Genomic DNA, 21,583 nt, shown 5'->3' with positions numbered 1-21,583 from the left:
CGGTGAAGGTCTCACAGCTCACTGGATAGCTCAGTAGTTGATGCTGCTGACTTTGGCCCGGAAGACTCGTGTTCGAATCCAGCCTGAGATGCATGGATGCTTTGGAACATCATCTGGCTAACCTCTAAACAGCGTTAGTCCAGAGTTCAATAGATGCGATCGGAAACTGAAATCATACACTACAGATTCACGAGGTGCAATAAATAAATCTGCTACGGCAAGGGGGAGCCAGGACGACAGGTCTGACGGGGGGTGATTACATCATCCCCCATATTATAACGAGATCTTTGGGTACCAAGCCCCAACATACGAGTAAATGACTTAGGTTAGTCAGGGACCTGAAGTGAGTGTAAAAGTATCCACGTCCTTCAGGTAAGAGTAAAGTACCAAGTGAGTACCTATGAGTACATCTGATAGCGTGATGATCATGCAGTTTCCAGTCGGTAAAGAGATAGATAGGATAGTTAAATACTGGGTTACCCCCAAATGATGGGACAAGCAAACATGTTTTTTCGTTCTTTTTTTACACATAACACATACATAATTATACGATTATTAATAGATTATAGTTATATCATAATCTTAACATTAACTTATCATAATCTCTTGTCAAATATGACTGTCTGTAAAAAACAAATGTGACTTACTTATTCACAGTAAGAATAATGAATGAATAAGTAAGTAAGTAAGTAAGTAAGTAAGTAAGTAAGTAAGTAAGTAAATGAAAAAACATGTTTGCTTGTCCCATCATTTGGGCACTATTTAACTATCCTATCTATCTCTTTACCGACTGGAAACTGCATGATCATCACGCTATCAGATGTACTCATAGGTACTCACTTGGTACTTTACTCTTACCTGAAGGACGTGGATACTTTTACACTCACTTCAGGTCCCTGACTAACCTAAGTCATTTACTCGTATGTTGGGGCTTGGTACCCAAAGATCTCGTTATAATATGGGGGATGATGTAATCACCCCCCGTCAGACCTGTCGTCCTGGCTCCCCCTTGCCGTAGCAGATTTATTTATTGCACCTCGTGAATCTGTAGTGTATGATTTCAGTTTCCGATCGCATCTATTGGAACTCTGGACTAACGCTGTTTAGAGGTTAGCCAGATGATGTTCCAAAGCATCCATGTATCTCAGGCTGGATTCGAACACGAGTCTTCCGGGCCAAAGTCAGCAGCATCAACTACTGAGCTATCCAGTGAGCTGTGAGACCTTCACCGTGAGCGCTCTTACGTCTAAACTTTGGGTGTTGGCCTTCAAAACTGACTGCACCTCATAAGATTCGAACCCACAACTCCAGACGCTCCAAGCGGCGCTCTACCAATCTGAGCTATTTGTCCACACAGGCAGAGATGTTTTTTCTCTGAGTTTACACTCTTCCTTTCGGACGCAGCCCTCAAAAGCCACTGCACCTGATAAGATTCGAACCCACGACTTCACAGCTTACAGGCGGCACTCTACCAAACTGAGCTACCGGACCACACAGGCAGGGATGTTTTTTCTCGGAGTCGACACTCTTCCTTTTGGATGCAGCCCTCAAAATTCACTGCACCTCGTAAGATTCGAACCAATGACTTCAGAAGCGCCAAGCGGCACTCTACCAATCTGCGCTATCGGCCCACACAGGCAGAGATGTTTTTTCTCGGAGTCGACACTCTTCCTTGTGGACGCAGCCCTCAAAAGGCAGGGCAACTCGTAAGATTCGAACCCACGACTTCACCACTTACAGTCGGCGTTTTACCAACCTGCGCTATCGGACCACACAGGTGAGAATGTTTTTTCTCGGAGTCGACACTCTTCCTTGTGGACGCAGCCCTCAAAAGCCAGGGCACCTCATAAGATTCGAACCCACGACTTCACCGCTTACAGTCGGCACTCTACCAGTCTGCGCTATTGGCCCACATAGGTGGATATGTTTTTTCTCGGAGTTTACACTCTTCCTTGTGGACGCAGCCCTCAAAAGCCAGGGCACCTCATAAGATTCGAACCCACGACTTCACCGCTTACAGTCGGCGCTCTACCAGTCTGCGCTATTGGCCCACATAGGTGGATATGTTTTTTCTCGGAGTTTACACTCTTCCTTGTGGACGCAGCCCTCAAAAGCCAGGGCACCTCATAAGATTCGAACCCACGACTTCACCGCTTACAGTCGGCACTCTACCAGTCTGCGCTATTGGCCCACATAGGTGGATATGTTTTTTCTCGGAGTTTACACTCTTCCTTGTGGACGCAGCCCTCAAAAGCCAGGGCACCTCATAAGATTCGAACCCACGACTTCACCGCTTACAGTCGGCACTCTACCAGTCTGCGCTATTGGCCCACATAGGTGGATATGTTTTTTCTCGGAGTTTACACTCTTCCTTGTGGACGCAGCCCTCAAAAGCCAGGGCACCTCATAAGATTCGAACCCACGACTTCACCGCTTACAGTCGGCGCTCTACCAGTCTGCGCTATTGGCCCACATAGGTGGATATGTTTTTTCTCGGAGTTTACACTCTTCCTTGTGGACGCAGCCCTCAAAAGCCAGGGCACCTCATAAGATTCGAACCCACGACTTCACCGCTTACAGTCGGCACTCTACCAGTCTGCGCTATTGGCCCACATAGGTGGATATGTTTTTTCTCGGAGTTTACACTCTTCCTTGTGGACGCAGCCCTCAAAAGCCAGGGCACCTCATAAGATTCGAACCCACGACTTCACCACTTACAGTCGGCGTTTTACCAACCTGCGCTATCGGACCACACAGGTGAGAATGTTTTTTCTCGGAGTCGACACTCTTCCTTGTGGACGCAGCCCTCAAAAGCCAGGGCACCTCATAAGATTCGAACCCACGACTTCACCGCTTACAGTCGGCACTCTACCAGTCTGCGCTATTGGCCCACATAGGTGGATATGTTTTTTCTCGGAGTTTACACTCTTCCTTGTGGACGCAGCCCTCAAAAGCCAGGGCACCTCATAAGATTCGAACCCACGACTTCACCGCTTACAAGCGGCGGTCTACCAAACTGAGCTACAGGGCCACATATTTGATCACCTGTCTTTCGTTTGGATCCAATCCAACCCCTGGAGCAGGACGACCTGCTTAACAGATTTTGAGTCTCTCTCTCTCTACATACACACATACAAACATGAGCATACATTCATTCGAACATACATTCATTCATATGAATATACATACATTCGTACGAACATACCTACATACATTCATATGAACCAACCAACCTACCTACATATCCAGGAAGATTGAATCATAAAATAACACTTTCAATATACAGACGTTCATTAATTTTCACAAGGTAACATTGGAATGTTTCAAACTGTGTCGTTTCTTCACACAGGAAGTTAAATTTTGCTATTTTATCTACCAAACTCTACAGGGTGACAGTAAATGTGTTTTCTGCTTTGTTAGTGTGTCTTCGACTTCCATGTGACGCGTCCGTTATCTGCCAGGCCGACGTCGCCGCTCGCAACCAGCTCCACGGCGGCGGGGAAGGCTCGGTGCTCGGCCTCTCTGATCCTGTCGGACAGGCTCTTCCTTTTGGACGCAGCCCTCAAAACAGAGTGCACCTCATAAGATCCGAACCCACAACTTTACTGCATACAGGCAGCACTCTACCAAACTGAGCTATAGGTCCACACAGATAACCACATCTAGTTTCCACTCTTTCTTTTGGATCCAATCCAACCCCCCTCTGTAAGACTTTAGTCCTCAGACACATTTAGATATTGATCAAAGTATATTTTGATACATTTCATCTGGATTTGAAAGTATTCATATGAACTTACATACATACATTCATATGAACATGAACAACCCCAAAAGCCACTGCACCTCGTAAGATTAAAACCCACAACTTCACTGCTTACAAGGGGCGCTGTACCAATCTGAGCTATAGGTCAACATGGTTGATCACTTGTAGTTTCAACTCTTTCTTTTAGATCCAATCCAACCCCCTGTAAGGTTTCAAACACACAAGTTCAGTCCTCAGAATCTACCGCACCTCAAGAGGTTTAAACACACAACTTCAGAACCTTGAAGGAGTGTCATAGCACTCTGAGCTATTGGGTCAGGGGGCTGATGATTGTGTCTTTGTGATTTTCACTCTTTCTTTTGGACGCAGACCTGAAAATCTACCACACCTCATGAGGTTTGAACCCACAACTTCAGAACCTGAAAAGAGCACGCTACCATACTGAGCTATTGGCTCACACAGCTCCATTCTCAAAACTTCCCAGCAGGACTTTACCTCCCTGAGCCAATGGACTTGAACTGTCTTTCTTAGACCTTCAAAACTGAGGCTTGAAAAAAGGTTTGTAACTAGAAAGAATGTGATCTCTGTTCAAATGTGTCATCCCATTGGATTAGGTACCACAACTTCAACCAATGTGTGGCACTTCTCCTTGGTGCACCTCACCCAGCCAAGACATTGTATCAAATAAAGTTTCTGCTGGTCCAGTGTGTTAGATTTAGGGCATTTTGTTGTCAGTGAACAACAGCTGCTTTAAAGTTAATACAGTAAGAAAAAATGTGGACAGATCATTACAAATCACATCAACAGGACCTTTTATTTTAAAAGGTCTCACACAAAATGTTAGCATACTGTTATTTGTGACTTTGCTGACAGAACGTAAACAAACATCAGCTGTTCCTCATTTTATTTGAACAGAACGTAAACAAACATCAGCTGTTCCTCATTTTATTTGACTGCAGATGAAGATTTATCTCCAAAAACAACAGGAAGTAAACAACGACTACAAACATTAGATCAATCACCACCTCCACCTGTAACAGAGGGAGAGGCTACAACAGGTGTTTCTTGATGATACAGTTCAGACAGGAATTTTAGAGTTTTATTATTTAAAATAGTAAAAACTAATTTAAAATACATATTTACCCATATTGAAAATCTTATTTTGAAAGTCCTTTCCGGGACTGATAGCATGGTATCGTTGACGCCAATTAACACCTGGCGTGTAGTTCCTCACGCGGCCACTAAAGGGCGCCACACCAGTTATTACGCATTGTAACGTATCTAGAATATGGCGCTTTGCTGCCCTCCTGTGGTCACAGCAGGGAACTGCAACAAATTAAATTAGTAAAAACAGCGTCACCGCTAACTTATCATACTTCCGGTGAACACTTTCAAAACAAAGTGACGGCGTCGATGCGATATTAATTAATCAATCTCACATAATTGATTATTCTCTTCGCGGTTATTGTTAGCGTGTTAGTAAGGCTAACGTGATATAGCAAGGCTATACGTCGTCTATGTAGTGGGGGAGCTCGCAATGATTTCTGGACTGACAATGATGATTTCAGGACCATTATTTATTTTATAATAATTAATTATAATTAATGAATATAATTTTCAATAATTTTGGCGAACATGTTGCAGTTCCCGCCTGACACCGCTAGAGGGCATGACACATGCTATATTATATGGAAGGGGCGCTTTGCTGCCCTTCTGTGGTCACAGCAGGGAACTGCAACACACTCAATTAGTAAAAACAGCGTCACTAACTAACTAACTAACACTTCCGGTGAACACTTACAAAATAAAGTGACAAAGTACACGCGATATACCACAATCTTGAATGATTATTCTCCACTCGTTGTCTATGTAGTGGAGGAGCTCACAATTTATGTTTTTTGGACCTGATCATGACAATTTCAGGACCATTTCTTTCAGTTCACGTTGCATTGCTTTGATTTTGTATTTACTGGCATATGTTATTTTGAAAGTAATGACAGGAAGTGATAGTATTCTAACATGTCTGCATTAATGCCAGCTTAACACTATGGCTGCAGTTCTAGTCTGTCGCCACTAGAGAGCGTGATATACAGTATCAAGGCGCTGTGCTGCCCTCCTGTGGTCACAGTGCTGAACTACAACACACTGAATTAGTAAAAGCAGCGTCACTAACACTGACACTTCCGGTAAATACTTTCAAAATAAAGTAACGCCACATAAGACTCTCACATAATTGATTGTTTTCTCGTGGTTACTGTCATCTTTACCGAGTGTCGGACGGTACACTATAATGGGACGAGTCCGACGCGCGAGCTAAGGTGACAGAAAGCGGGATCTGCGGGCTACTCGTTCGTTAGCATGTTAGCAAAACTACTCGCAACTAATGTTTTCTGGACCTTTCGGGACGATTTCCTACACTTTATTTCGTATTTTATTTAGTTTTAGTCAGTATATTTTGAAAGGATTTACCGGAAGTAGCAGTATCCTATCATGTGTGTGTGACGCTCGTTTTACTAATTTACTGCTGCAGTTTCACATTGTGACCACTGGAGGGCGACAAATACTCGTCTGTAAATTCAAAATGTAATCAGTCTGAAAGGAATTAGATATTTAGAGAGACTCACGTTTTAATTGTTTTAAAGTCACGTTTCTACAACACCTTATTCAGTTGGAATAATACAGATATTAATACTGATCACCTGTATAAGTGGCACCATTACATTACACAGTGAGGAACGACAACTGTGCTCCACCACAAACAGGTGGAAAGTTTTTAGATCACCATCATGCTGCACATCCTCACACATTTGATCACATCATCATAAATTATAGTAATGACTTGTGTTATTATAAGTGTTTTTGCACGACTCTTTATTTTATTTTATGAACAACAGAACCTCCAAGCAAATAAAGGTCACAGCTGTCAGGGAAGCAATGTGTCTGAAAGATGGATTATACTGATTTCAGCCATGCAGAACAAAAATTTACACATGTACGAAAAGTAAATGCCCAAACAAACAAACAAAAGAACAAAAGATAGACTTTATTTTTTTTCTCCAGTAAGTTAAAAGTCATACACACACACAAATAAAATGTTACATTTTTTTCTGTAATCAACATTATTTTGACTTTATAGACACCAAAAAACACAATTCCCATCTTCCTTAACTAAACTTAACATTACAACACACTAAAATTACGGAAATCTGAAAAAAATGTTGAATATTAAAAACAATTTAAACAAACAAAATAAAAGAAACCCTCATGAAACATCAGTAATGACACAGAAAGATAACGTTTTCTACACAGACTACAGTTTTGCATGTAATATTTTAACAAAGTAAACCTACAATGATATAAAATAGAAAATAAAAATAGAAAAAAAAACAGTTTTATGATTAATCAATTTATTTTGGAAATAGATTATTTATTTTTTTTAACTTTAACTTACATTAACTAATCGTATAATGACACCATCTGCATTTTGATGGATTCTCTAGTTTTCAAAGCAGCGGTCAGATTTTCTTGGATGGTTAAGCCATTTTCACACACAGCTCAAACATAAATATTGTATGTTTGGTTGCATCAGGCAATCCTAATATTGAAATTAGATGATTAACATTTATGCATCGAGACAGGAAATCATTCTCGAGAGATAAAACAGAAAAAATACAACTCCAAACTTCACTTCCTCTTTGAACATTACATGGTAATGAACAATGTGGCATGTTTCACTGAAACAACCAGAATCTGCCTTGTTTTGGCAAATGATATTTATATAGACTGGACTGTCTGACTGACAGTGTTCTCGTGCTTCACTTAAGCGTGAACATATTTCCCTTTCAGGACGCGCCGCACCTGAAACAAAAACAAAGAAGTCGAATTTAAATTGTTGATATGTTTTCAAAAAATGTCACACACTTTTGGTGAGGCGTTGTCTGTTGTTGTTGTTGTTGTTGTTCACATGCCCTCACCTTATCACCAACAGGTCCACCAGGCACCAGGTGACAGGGCAGTTCATTTTCAAAGTTCCTGGTTCCAGGGTCCGCCCCATTCCTCATCAGCAGCTTCACCGCTTCCACTTGAGTTTTATGATTCTGCAAAGAGCTGACGATGTGCAGCGCTGTGTTTCCACTGAACGTCTGAAAAAAATGGAAAATGGAGATAATGTGAGCAAAAAAAAATGTCTGTTGCGGGAGCAAATTTCCCCAAAAAAGTATGAATACGTGTTGATTACATGTTTTATTTAAGTTCGCAACTGTTGTATAATCGCAATATTGCATTCGAGGGTGTGCTTTACCATAAATATTGGAACATGATCGCGTCACTGCCATGCCAATAATGACGGTAAAGCACACCCTCTCTTTCTTTACAACAAAAACAACTCACCTTAACATTTATGAACGACAGTGAAGACGACTGGTCGAGGAAAAGGTTCAACAGCTCCACGTTTGCCTCCTCAGAAGCCATGTGAAGACACGTATGTCCACTTTTTAGATCCTGCGGATGCGAAAGATGAGCATCGACTGATTGTTTCAAAGTAGAAATATGATTTTATAAGCTGCACAGTAGTTTTCATACTTGCCTTTGTCCCGAAGCAGGCGCCCATGTGCAGCAGGATCTTAATACATTCGAAATGCATCTGTCTCCTCTGCCCCAGCTCCATTGTCATATATGAACAAGGATTCTCCAGAGTCCTCAGCTCTTTAACGACAGCGTTGTGAGACATGACTGCTGCATGCAGCGCAGTTAAACCTGCAGACAGAAAAAAAGAAGTACTTCAGTACAAATGTTTACACGTCACAGAAAAGCAGAACACCACATACGCACCTTCGTAATTGAACATTTCAATATCAATCGGTTGCCCGGTCCTCATCAGGGTCTTCCAGATGCTCTGTGGAAAGACGTACACAGGTTATTATTAACTTTTAAAATGTAACTTATAATGTTTAATGTATATTATAATATGTAGGAAGATTAAAGTCCAGGTTTGTTTCCTCATCACGTATTCAGTCAAAGGTCTGTAAGAAACATCTGATAACCAAGCGGGACAGGCTCGAGGTCTCACATGAACAAGTTAGATATTAACAAGGCAGATAAGACACACATTACCTTGTTGTGTTTCAACTGAACTGATGAAGTGGTTGACTTAATGCCAAGTCCAATACAGAGTTGATTGAGTCAATATATAATTGATTAGGCTCACTATTTTGAATATCTGTGTTGAGCATTTATGGTTGTGGCTTCAGCGTCAGTCAGTGCATTCTGACAATTAGTAACCCATGAAGATCGAAAACAACCGAGGAAAACCTTGACTAGGCAGCAGGGAAGAAAATCAAGGTTGAAGCCAGTGACTCGGCAGGAACACACCTGAAGGTCATGGGTTCAAACCTGAAATTATCTTTTTAAAGTTAAATAGTTTTGAAGGATACAGTCGGTTTAAGTGATATGACACACGTCATCCCGCTGAGCTACTTCCTTATATTTCAAACACAGGCTGTTTTGCCCTTAGGAACATTTCCTGAATCCGGTTTCCTCCTCAGGGGAATACCCCAACACACTGTGCTGCTACCGAGTCTACTCGTTGTGCAAGTCTTGTCAAAAACACATCAACAGAGGTATGCCAACAGTCATTCAAAGGCTACCGCAGCTGTACAAGTGTACCGCGGTTCTGTCAATAGTGATTTACAAGGTCCAACAAGTCAATAGCCAAATAAATTTTAGGCAAATTATTACTCAGTTATTTCAAACAGGTGAATGTGATTTATTATATTTCTGCCCCTAAATGATTTGCATACTAAGAACTTAAGTACTGCTGTCAGTTATATCAGCCAAGTGGAGGAATGCTGAACTACTTCCTCATACTAAAGTCAAATCAGTGAGTACAGATAAAACATAAGGAGGGATCTTAAACGTCCCATCATGCTCCTGTGCTTGTACAAACACTTGTTTTTCTCGTGACTAACCTGTCGTCTCATCATTAGCAGTTCCTTCACAGTGTTCTTCTTGTGTAAAGTACAGACTTTCACAGCAGAGTACTTCAATTGAACTACCAACCATTTTGGCACCAACTTGGCCGACCTCTGTTAACTTTTGAGATATGAACGGACCCTGAGACACCGATATGGACGTGTGTTGATTACAGCAGTTCATTCTTACCTGCAGACTGAGCAGGTGGCCTTTCTCGGCGCACACGTGCAAAGGAGAGCGTCCCCAGAGGTCTCGGGTGTTGATTTGTGCCCCATGTTCCAGCAGGTCGTGGACAATCAAGTGCTGATTGGTGGCAGCAGCTATCTGAAGAGCTGTCTGCGATACAAAGGACAAGGCCAGATTCTTAGATATGAATGAATTTCAACAAAAGCCATGCGTCATTAAGCAGTACCTGTGATGAAGACATAAAAACCCGGGGAAGTGTTTGTACCTGCCCATTGTGTTCTTTCACGTCCAGGGAGCCACACCTAGACATTTGTGTAGCAAGCACATACGCCAGAGCTCGTCTTCCTTTTGCAACTGCGATGTGAAGAATTCTGGAAAAGATGACAGAATATTCACGTGCAAATTATGTCAGTGAGTCAATGATCAGGCTGTGGCGTGTGACTATTTCAACTGTTTATTTATGTGAACTGGTAACTTTATACTTCAGTACATACGTGTCGCCATCTCCGTCTTGCATGTTCAGCTTCTCCTGAGAGACTCCTTCCATTCTCTGTGTCTCTCTCTGTATTTGCCAGTGAAATAAAGTAAGTTTGACCTCAGCAGTCGGATACATTGGATGTTGCATTTGTTGTTGGGTAATGTGGCCATTTTCAGGAGGAGACTGGTCCATGTTACTGAAGTGTACTGGTGTCGGAGGGTCGAACAGATGAGGACTCAAGTCGCTGGGAAAAACTTCGGATTTTGGAGATTTAAATTTATGCTCCAGAATGTTGTCGCTGCATTTCTAAAAGAGAGTGGAAGCTGTAATTATTACTCAGTTATTTCAAGCATGTAAATGTGATTTATTATATTTCTGATTTGCATACAAGGAACTTAAGTACTGCTGTCAGTTATATCAGCCAAGTGGAGGAATGCTGAACTACTTCCTCATACTAAAGTCAAATCAGTAAGTACAGATAAAACATAAGGAGTGATCTTAAACTTGTCCCATCATGCTCCTGTGCTTGTGCAAGCACTTGTTTTTCTCGTGACTAACCTGTCGTCTCATCATCAGCAGCTCCTTCACAGTGTTCTTCTTGTGTATAGTTTGGAAGTATTCTGCTGGACGGTTATCAATGACTAAAGAAAACAAACACAGCATGCGTGACTATGCATGAAGTCTGCAGGAAGGGGATTTCATCAGTTATCTGGCAACCAAAACAGCAGTGAAGTAAAACTAAGCAGAGAAAAATGTGTACTTAGAAAAAGTACTCTGTACAAATACCACAAAATTGTACATTACAAACTTTAACTCAAACGTTATTATATCTTCTAAGGTTCAGTAAATTCAAAGAGCTGTCAGGCCGCTCTGTTGGGCAGAGACATGATCCTAAATTTGGAGTTAATTGTTAAAATGTTACAGCTTCACAGCAGAAATAAACATGTTTTGGTCTCTCTGAATCTTTATACAACTCACCTGTTCAAATTATATTAAGGCCTATAGAAAATTACTTTAAAAAATACTAATTATAAATTACAGACAGCTTTAAGTTATTGTGTTTTAACAGTAATAGGTTTTTGGTCGTGTTATGAAGTGCCAACCCTCTGTTCAAGGCATTTATTCGAGTATTTCCATTGCATGCAGCTTCTCAGAGGTGAACATTGTTATAGTTATCAGTTACTTTTCTTTTTTTAGACTTTAAATCGGCTGTAATCAGCTGATAATACTTCTTTACTTTGACTTAAGTACAATTTATCTGACAGTAAACCTAACGAGGGAAGACGAACTCTCTTGGATTCGCTGGAAAAGTCATCGTCAAAGCTGAAAACATACACTGATGTTATAGACCATGATGCATTGCTGTAGATTATACTATCTAACAGTATTTCAAATGAGCAGGAAAATGCAACATACGCACAAAAGCAGCATGGATATGAATCCAAAAACATGTGATATGATAATAAAACAAACATTTTACAGTGTTATCAGATCTCAGAGTATCAGAGTTCTTTCACTGAAGTAATGCACTGCTAATGTCAACAGTGACAAAATCAACAAGTTCAGGCAGATATTAAACTCCCTTGTTCCCCTGAGTCTTGAACATAACACAGGTGGTATCAAATGATCAGGAACGACGCAGCACGGTTTGAGTTTCATACTTTTGAAAGAGGTGAATGCTCGTATCGAATGACCGTAATTATAAAAACTGACCTGTATCATTTATGAAGTCTGTCCCCGCTGACATACTTCCTCTGGTTTCATTCCCTCTTGGATCCAGCATGTTTAAGGAGTCATTTATTCACACTCCCCTCCGCTTTAAAACTCTGGCCTCACACACCTGGAATGTAAAAGCAGCCGTGAACACACTCAGACAACTCGCTCACCTGTAAACACAGTGAGGTCAGATATGAGGAACAAACTGCCACACAAACTGTCCCCACACACCTGGCTCCAACTTCCTGGTTGACAGGTTACTGATGACACCTTCAAAATAAAAAGGTATTAAACATTTTGTCACTCCTGAAACTTCAGCCTGGAACTAACATTAAAACATCAATCCAAGCAAATTGAGTTTGATTGCTTTTTATATGAGCAAATTAAATTTGAAAAAAAAAAGAAATACACTGAGGTCAGTTTATATGCAAATGAGGTCAATGTGCAGCTGAACAATACAGCCTTTATGAGTGAACCAGTAACTCAACTGAAGGACAAACAAAGAGAATGTTACGTTATTAAACAAATATTTATCCCAAAGCAGGCTGTGAACCGAAAAGAACACGTTTCAGTAACGTTTTTAGTGACAGATACACAATAAAGTGAAAAATCAAGGTTTTACACACCTGTTAGACTCACTGGTCAAGATGTACGACACCACTGGAACATCTACAGGATGAAGTCTCCGGCCTGAAAGACCCAACATACAACGCACAGTGCCCAAAAGTTACTGCGTGTACTCTGCTGTGAGCGTTTGGTAGTGGCACAAACCACTCCCTTGTTCACGGCTCAGATTTCCCCCCAGAGAAAGAGAGGCAGGCTGTGCTTGGCATTAGTCCAAAGCAAGCAGGAACCTCCGTGGCTGTAAAGTGAAGCCAAAAAAACTGCACTTCCTTAAATGTCCACTTGAGGCTGGCTCCAGAAATGAGTCAGTCTTCATAAGTCCCCATGTTAAAATGTCCAACTTCACAGCTGGTGCCATGTTGGCTGTCCTGCCTCTTCCACCTCCAGGCAAAGACGTGGCTCAAACAAGCCATCTGTGATGACACCCACCTGTCAATCATAACCACACTGTTAATTCTGAATAAATTTATGTTTTTCTAATAACATAATAAATTAAATAATTCTCAAAATAGTTGCCATTTCATTTTTCTGTTTATCGATTACACTAATTTCAGCTGTACTTGTAGATTTTCATATATTTTGTGCATAAAAATACACAAATACATATAATGTGTCAGTACAATACTTAAATAAATGTAGTATTATGATTTAAAGATAATCCATTTTCACCATACACAAGTTTAAACAATATCACGTAACAGGGAATGAATTTTTTTAGTGAATATCAGCACGGTTGTGATTCATTCAAGTGAATTCTGACTGATGCCGACTTGACAAGAAGAGTCATATATCCACATATGACATCCTTTATCTCGTGTGTCTAGAGTGATGTGTTTTCTCACGGTTGATTCATGTGTTTAAATGTGTAAAAAAAATATGTTTATTTTTGTTACAATCTAAGATAGATGACCGTTACAGACCTGCAGAGTGCGGTTACGCACTATAACAGCACTCTTGGAACGACCCTTGTGCAATCAGATTAATCTAAACTAACTGTTCTATAATTCGGTCTATAAATCATCATAAAACGGTGTTTTCTTATGTGGTTAAAAAAAACACTTGGATTTATTTTCCAGATGTGAATTATGTGTACAGTCCTTGTTATCTTCACTCACAAATAAAACCTGCTTTGGATATAATTAGGACGCTTCATGACAGCTGCACAAACTGGTTACAAAGTGTTACAAAGTGCGTTTTATGACATCTGCACAAACTGGTTACAAAGTGCTCCTGAAACCCTTTCAGGACAGAAAATGTCACAGTGGAAGAATCTTATAGCTGATCCATCAACAGGCTCCATAAATACTTTAAATATACTATATTCACAGTACAACCCGAGCTCCAGCTCCTTTGTAAAAATGTAAATTTAGGACACTTGGTCCATGATGTGGACTCATCAGATCACTTTCCATCAGTCTGTCTCAGACCTAATGAGAGAAGTCGGCAGTGTTTCTGGATATTGTTGACATGTGTCTTTTTCTTTCATGGGTTTTTAATACAGTGCTGCCTGAGGGATTGACGGTTACTTCTGGACATTCAGTGTTGGTTTTGGGCTTTGTTTTTTTGTGCTGAGATTTCTCTGGATTCTCTGAATCATTGAATTTAAACATTGTTCTTAAACTGTGGAGTTCTGAACACTGCCCCGTCCTTCATGTGAACATCTGAACCCTCTGACCCCCTTTCATACCCGATCTTGATAATATTAGCTGTCACCAATTAACCTGTTGATCTGTTTTTGGCACACGTTGCAGCATCAAATTCAGCGTATATTTACAAAAAACGATAAAGTTTATCAGTTTGAACATTAAATATCTATAACATATCTAGCATAACACTACTGATTGTGGTTTGAATAATATGGAAACTCAAACTTTCACTTCCAATAACAGAAACTATTATTTACTGTGAGCATTTCAACCTAACTGCAGAGAGAATTCAATTTTGTTGAATTTAGGTTATTAGTGGTCATTTACGTCATTTACATTCACAACATATTTAAGATCAATAGAAGTATTCAAAGCTTTTGTGTAAAATGTCAAGGAAATATTTGCCAAAGGGCTTCTTAAACATGTGAAAAGGCACTAAGTGCATTTCTGAATAATTACTTCACTTGGACACAATGGACTGCTTCAAATTATTAAAAACCTGTATAACAGGTCAAAATTTCAAAGAAATATATTTCTGATGGGTGTGACCAAGAAAGTCCTGTATAAAAAGAGCCAGCAAGAGACACACAGCAGCACATCAGCCCGAGAGAAGGGTTCGACACCAACCTCCATCTGCAGAACTTCATCTCCCGGCCGCTTCACCCAACCTGTAGACGGTAAGACAAACTCTTCCTCTTTGCCTGGCTTCATGTAGTCATGATGTCAGTATGATGGCAGATTTTCTAGAAAGATGCATGATGGAAAATTCATTTTGAGTGAGGTTGTGCTGTTATACTGAATATCAGCACGGCTGTGATTAAGTCATGTAATCACAGCCGTGCTGATATTCAGCATAACAGCACTCTCATGTGATATTGCTTTATTAGATACAGTAAATAGCTTTTTGGAATAACCACCAAATATCGAGTACTATCCCCGATGGTATGGTATGGTATGGTATGGAACTAGCGTTACTTACTTAACGATGTGATCTCTCCAGCTCTCCGACAGTCTGCCAGTCTCCATCATGGTGAAGCCGGGTGCTCTGCTTCTCATGCTGGCAGGTATGCAGCCGCTGAAAAAGTTTATAACCTTTATTTTAAAACCATTTGATGACTAGCTCTTGTTGTAGTAGTTCACTGAGGGAAATAAGTCCTAGAAAGAAAGAATGTATGATGTCTCTCATTTCTTCTTCCTTCAAATTAACACTGCAGTCGCTGCCAGCCAGCTTTCTCCATCTGAAGGGCTGAACATCAGCGACTGTCCCATCACTTTTTACGGACGCACATTCACATTTGTGGAAGTGAGTAAAGTTGAACAAATATTTAAAAATACATTACAATACAAATACAATACAAAGATTGTCTTGCTGAGAATAGCTCTGTCTTGCAGAGCCTTCAGTGCAGAACATTTTATTTGGTATTCCTTTCTTTGTAGTTTATCCATAACTCTAGTTGGACTGAACCAAAATGAGTGACTCATGTATGGTGTTTCTGTTTTTTGCAGACGAACACCACAGGTTTGAATACCAAGATTTGTTTCAAGAACAGCCCAGACGGAGAGGCAATGGACTGTGTTTTCATGAGTGACCAAATCAGTACGGAAGCAATTAATGGGACTGTACAAACTTCCACAACGGCCCCTGGATCAAGTCTTCATCGAGCTCTGCAAAACATCAGCTCCACTTCAAACTGCCACATTTCCTTTTCCTTTTTCTGGAATAACTCGAATTACGTGAGTCATCGTTAGCTCTAAGTTTTTAACTGATTGACCAACAAACCTTTTATATAAAATTACAAAGACATTGTGTGAGGCAATGGGAACTTTGGAAGACACCTCCTAATATTATATATTTTATATGTCTATTCATGTTTTCAGATGAGAGTTAATTTCCACAACTTTGGCAGACAATCAGCCCTGGAAATCGCTACATTGTCAAACATTTCTGTGACTCCACTTGTAAGTATATAATACATTCCAAAGAACTTTATTATTCCCAATGGAGGCAACATTTATGTAGTATGTAATTTAGCAGTTAGTAGTAATTTGTTTTTCTCAGGAGTTGGTGGAGACCAAAATGGAGTAAAGGGAAGCCCTGAAAAGGGGATGAGAGTACAGTATTACATTATCAACCTTGATCTATTTTATCTGATTTTTCTAGACTGTGACCCCTCAGTTCAATAACACAAATGTGGTTGTGTGGAACTTTTCTGAAAACGATACGAAGAATACCATTTTCATGGACTTAACCGGATGCAGACTCTCAGGTAGGCCAAATCTGGTGGTCCTCAAAGACAGCACTAGGACTTTTTGGGGATCCTCAAAACAAAACAAAAAATGTTACACTTTGTTGGTGTTTAATTTCATAAATCTCTTATCACTTCCAAGATTCCCCTGTTGTCACTTCAACAATCTTGAGCAACAATCCAGACAGTTGCTCCAGTTTGGTCTGTGATGCATTTGGAGACCTCCAAAATATCCATAAATGTGGATCCAGGGAGGTTTGCCAGGGTGAAAACAAGTAAATATGTCTGTTTTTTATTTGGAATAATGTTTGAATTAAAGTCTGATTTAAGTGTAGCCATTTAAGGTGACAAACCTTTCTGTCCAAACAAGGCCCATATAGAACCCACAATACAAGACAGCTATTTCAGAGATCAGATGTGTCTCAAAATGTCAAGTTTTGCTGCTGTTAGATTTCCCATAATTCAACCCAACAGCACTTGTAGCCCAAGTTTATCACTCAAGTCTAAATATTTAAAACTCGAGATATTTAGTATCTTAGAGTTATTTCTTTTTGACTTTATATACGCTCAGTCAGAGTGCCAGAAGAGATTATGTTTTCACAGGTTGAGTCCTACGACCTAACATTGGTGGAGCACGCCTTTAAGTTAATTTTTCATAAATTTATATTGTCTGGAAGTGGTGTCTTCATACAGTAAAACACCTTTCATTCATTCATCTTCAGACTTTTCTCTCAGAAATAAACAAACTTTCCATCCCCATCAGGTGCATTAAGATTGCCGTGTGCACTGTGACCGGCTCAACCGTCATCGATTTCTTGAGCACGGTCCACTCAGTCTCTGACCGGTGCGTATACAGCCTGATAAGGACTCCAGGAAACTCGAGCATTAACCTAATGGCAGGTTTCCGGGAACGTCATCGTCGAGATGTGACGTTTTTGGACCACTTGGTGTTACGGCTGAATGAGACAGGTGTAAAAATTTACCTGGAGCAAGGTGGAAGAGTTCGGGTAAGCTGCCACAATCCATTTCAAAGCAAGTAACAAATTTATTCAAAGGATTGTTTTCGGCTATAAAGCAGCATTAAACTATAAATACTCAAATTAATACAGTATTTGTGTATCAAGATGATATTGTTATTATTAATTCATTTTATCAAATCTAGATATTAAGATATGTATCTTTAGATTGTATGTTTGAATCGGTGAATGTCTTTTGACCACACAAAAGTCATAATAAGTGCAAAGCCCATGCATGTATTTATAATGTAGGTTGGTAAACAAATACTGAAGCTCAACGCCACGGCTCAGCTGGCTCACGGTGTGGAGCTCTCAAAGGACCACACCGGAGTTACTGCCAAGATACCTTTCGCCAGCACGACCATCTTTTTTGATGGAAACACTGCACATGTGGAAGGTACAGAAATCTGGGCTAATATAATATTTGTGCCAAATTTAAGAATGACAACTGTGCTAATTATGTTGAAAGTTCATTGATTTGTCTTTAATTGCCTCCTGACGTTGACCAGGACTTAGCAGTGCAGAGGGCTTGTGCAGCAACTCCACCCTGAGTGCAGAGAAGTCCATGTACAGTCCACCTGGGTATGACTCAGTCACAACAAAATTTGTGCATTCATGATTTTACCAGTTTATTAAAGCAACACTGCATAGAAATCTGTATTTCAGTGTAGCATCAATGTGACGTAAATCTGTTATTTATTGGTAGTAAAGTGACTCAATGTTGCTTTAAATTGGTTTCAAACATAATTGTGTTGTTTATCGACCCCCCAGCTGTGAGATTCAGCACAACGACACCTTTGACAGTACGATCAACTGCAGTCAGTCAACTGAACAGTAAGAACTGACCCATCAAAACACACCAGTCCTTCCTTGAAACAGTTGTCATCACACATTTCGTCATGTGATCATGGATGATTGTGTTAACGGACTCTCAATCTTCCTCTGTGCATTGCTGAAACAGCTGCAATCTCATGAGGCAGGCACCCTTCACCGCTTGCGACACTGATCCAGAGCCCTTCATAACTGCCTGCACGAACACTTTGTGCAAATACCCAGCGGTGGACGGCCTCAAATGCCAGTTTTTCGACGCTTATGCCAGGTCCTGCAGCCTGGAAAAGAACATCACACTGGAGAACTGGGGGTCAAAGACTGGCTGCTGTAAGATTTCTGTTTTGTATGATGAAATGTGACGAGATAAGACAATTGGTATTTGTTGTGTTTTGTCTGAAGTACTGCTGTCAGAAATATGAGTAAGTTAGCAGAGGGCTAACCTGGAAGTTAGCAGCTTGGTCGATGGAAGTCTTTAGTCCGTTCGCTCTATGAGTCCAGTGATACAGAAGCATATGTAGATGATCCGGGTAATTTTATGGCTGGAAACCAAACTTTGTTGGCTTCCTGCACGATAAGAATGAACGCTTCATCCAGTTGTCTTTATACATCCGTAATCTGACGACGAATGACTAAAAGTCGGTCCCAGATTAACTCTCATCCAGCGGTTTTTGCCTGCCTAAAATGTTGTTTTCATGTCATTTGAAAGTGAACCTCATCAGTCTGTGTTTCTGTCTGTAGCTGCTGTCTTCCGGGCCTGTCAGGACCACTACTGCAGTATGCATGAGTTCTGCGGTGAGCGGTACGGCGAAAGCCGCTGCTACTGCAGGGCTGATTTTGCCTCCAAGTACAATCCAACAAACACTTTAGGTACTGTGGCAAGAAAAACAAAACCTGTTTAAAAGGTTCTAATGTGTCTTTAGAGGAAGGGTTGCTACATCAATAAATCCATGTTGACTTGACTTCTTTCTCCTGTTGGGCGTTTAGGCGAGCCGACGGTCTGCAGACAGGACACCGCCACTCTTACTCTGGCTGGTTGTTTGATGGAAAACAAAGGCATTGACTACTCTGTCTTACACCTTAAAAACCAGAGCTGCAAAGGTCAGATGGACCAAAAGACCCACATGGTGACTTTCAGCTTTGACAGCGTCAACGCCTGTGGGACGGAGGTTATGGTAGGTATGACGATCACTTTCCTGAAGACAAGAAATGAACACTGGCTCTGCTCCCTGTTAGCATTTCCAAACACTAACACTTCACTGGTGCTTTTCTGTCAGGATTGAATGAAGTGAACTCATTAGGTCTTTTTCACCGTGTGTCACAATTTAGATGAACAACAGCCAAGTTATCTACAAGAACACCATCATGTCGAGGGACAACTCTATGTACAGCAACATCACCCGCTTCGAAAAAGTGGACATCGACTTCTCCTGCTACTACGCCAAGCCAAGTGTCAAGAGTCTGGCCTTCAAGATCAAAGACGGGTGCGTGGAGGCTCGGCCGAGCTCCACCTGCTTGTCCATGTGTTGACTGAAGCTTGTTGTGGTCCACGTTTAAAGCAGCTGACATTTCTGTGTGTGCTTGTGCTCTCCAGTTCTGTGACGCAGAAGATTGTATCTGGAGTTTGGAATTACACTGTGATGATGAACGCCTTCACCGACTACGCACTCACACGCCTTGTCACGGCATCTACTGAGGTCCTGCTGAACCAGAAGATCTACGTGGAGCTGAAGGCGCTGGAGCTGGACGATACAAAGGTCGCAGTGGTGACTAACTCTTGCTGGGCAACCAACATGCCGGCTTCTGATTCCGGTGTGCGATACGACCTCGTCATCAATGGGTGAGGAAACACTCAAAAGTATGACTCGTCGCTTTAAAGCTTCTGGTGTCATCACGTCTGCTTTCCTTTTTCTGAGCAGATGTCCGAACCCTGCCGACCAGACGGTGCAGGTGAAAGGAAACGGACAGGGAACGTCCAACGTCTTCTCTTTCAACATGTTCGAGTTTACTGGGGCAAACAGTGAAATCTACCTGCACTGCTCACTGGAGCTGTGCCTCAAACAGGGCAACTCCTGTGTCCCGGTAAGCAATCATAAGTACAGATGGTTTCTTTAATGATTTTACATGTATACAGTAAACATAATATTACTTATTAGCCCAACAGCAAGAAGCCCAATTTGTCATATGTCCTTTTATTTAATGAAGCTCCATCCTCCCTGTCTTACAGACCTGCAGTGGAGGTGCCAGAAAGCGCAGATCTCCCAGGACTAAACTTGCAGATGCAAAACCAGCCCTCATGACTATGGCCTGGAGTAATTAGCTAAGATAGCACCCCCTTCTGATTAATTACTTGGTATTCATACATTTTATTGTGTTTTCTTGGAGTTAAATGTAAAATGTGTCCTGTAGAATGTGAATTTAATGGCAGTTTGACAGATTTTAAAAAGGAAAAGTCTAAATCATGACTAAATGCTGGTTTTGTGTTGATCTCTCAGGCGTTTCCTGACTGAAGCTTCGTCCCGGCAAGGAGCCTGAAATCGCACTGGTTTTGAAAGAGTGTTTGAAGTTATCATTGGTGTAATCTGTGCTGATTTAATCTGATGATTTGTGCAAATTAATTAAATTTTGAAAAAAGATCAGAAAGAATTAAACTAATCAAAGAAGGGTTTAGATGATTATATTTAATATACTACCTCCTGGTTACTGTGCACGCTTTAAAGATAAAACTTTGAATGTACACAACCTAAATGCAGAAACAGGATTTGTGTTTTTTGTGACGTGAAGATGCTTTGCAGGGAAAAATGTTTGAGCCATTAAGGTCACCTGGGGTCTGATCTGGACACTGTAGTTACATGAGGCCAAGTGTGATTTGCTGTTCAGTCTCGTGGGAAGGGATAAAATTGATTATTGTAACATCATGTTGTGTTATTGTTGTGCTTAGCAAAAGAAAATCCCCAAAAATAATAAAGTAAGTTGAGAAAAAAACAAAGCGTTTCAGTCATTTCTTTATTTTTATGCTGGATAAATAAAGCTTGGATATATAAAGTCAAACGGGAAGGTAGACCTCTATGAAGGGCTATGTAACATCCTTCACACCTCTGCACTCAAAC

The 21,583-nt window shown here is 40.8% G+C and overlaps 2 protein-coding genes across 5 annotated transcripts; one reads left to right on the top strand and one right to left on the bottom strand.

Moving 5' to 3' along the window:
• Window positions 1–6,920: 6,920 nt before the first annotated feature.
• nfkbiz (nuclear factor of kappa light polypeptide gene enhancer in B-cells inhibitor, zeta) lies at window positions 6,921–12,875 on the bottom strand. 3 transcript variants are annotated; one of them, XM_010743541.3, is made up of 12 exons: window positions 12,740–12,875; window positions 12,345–12,383; window positions 12,111–12,237; window positions 10,956–11,038; window positions 10,414–10,703; window positions 10,185–10,290; window positions 9,923–10,069; window positions 8,594–8,657; window positions 8,349–8,518; window positions 8,153–8,263; window positions 7,738–7,905; window positions 6,921–7,621 (listed from the first exon to the last, which is right to left on the bottom strand). In XM_010743541.3, the coding sequence occupies exons 3-12, from the start codon at window positions 12,178–12,180 to the stop codon at window positions 7,583–7,585; spliced, it is 1,248 nt and encodes a 415-aa protein (XP_010741843.2). In that variant the 5' UTR covers window positions 12,181–12,237; window positions 12,345–12,383; window positions 12,740–12,875; the 3' UTR covers window positions 6,921–7,582. The 3 variants fall into 3 exon arrangements, with proteins under 3 accessions (XP_010741843.2, XP_010741845.2, XP_027147240.1); XM_010743543.3 differs by having other exon boundaries at window positions 12,753–12,875; XM_027291439.1 differs by having other exon boundaries at window positions 12,111–12,383; window positions 12,753–12,875.
• Window positions 12,876–14,973: 2,098 nt separating this feature from the next.
• Window positions 14,974–21,452, top strand: LOC104929100 (uncharacterized). Of its 2 annotated transcripts, none has more exons than XM_010743540.3 (19): window positions 14,974–15,060; window positions 15,384–15,447; window positions 15,598–15,686; window positions 15,890–16,117; window positions 16,262–16,342; window positions 16,545–16,650; window positions 16,772–16,904; window positions 17,393–17,636; window positions 17,898–18,042; window positions 18,155–18,227; window positions 18,417–18,479; window positions 18,607–18,803; window positions 19,215–19,343; window positions 19,461–19,648; window positions 19,803–19,957; window positions 20,068–20,313; window positions 20,393–20,555; window positions 20,701–20,793; window positions 20,969–21,452. In XM_010743540.3, the coding sequence occupies exons 2-18, from the start codon at window positions 15,411–15,413 to the stop codon at window positions 20,791–20,793; spliced, it is 2,370 nt and encodes a 789-aa protein (XP_010741842.3). In that variant the 5' UTR covers window positions 14,974–15,060; window positions 15,384–15,410; the 3' UTR covers window positions 20,969–21,452. The 2 variants fall into 2 exon arrangements, with proteins under 2 accessions (XP_010741842.3, XP_027147260.1); XM_027291459.1 differs by having other exon boundaries at window positions 20,701–20,826.
• The last annotated feature ends 131 nt before the right edge of the window (window positions 21,453–21,583 follow it).

This window comes from Larimichthys crocea, chromosome XIX, assembly GCF_000972845.2.
Source record: "Larimichthys crocea isolate SSNF chromosome XIX, L_crocea_2.0, whole genome shotgun sequence".
Taxonomy (NCBI): domain Eukaryota; kingdom Metazoa; phylum Chordata; class Actinopteri; family Sciaenidae; genus Larimichthys; species Larimichthys crocea.
The sequence above is the reverse complement of the archived record's forward strand: the minus strand, read 5'-3'. Positions and strand labels throughout refer to the sequence as shown.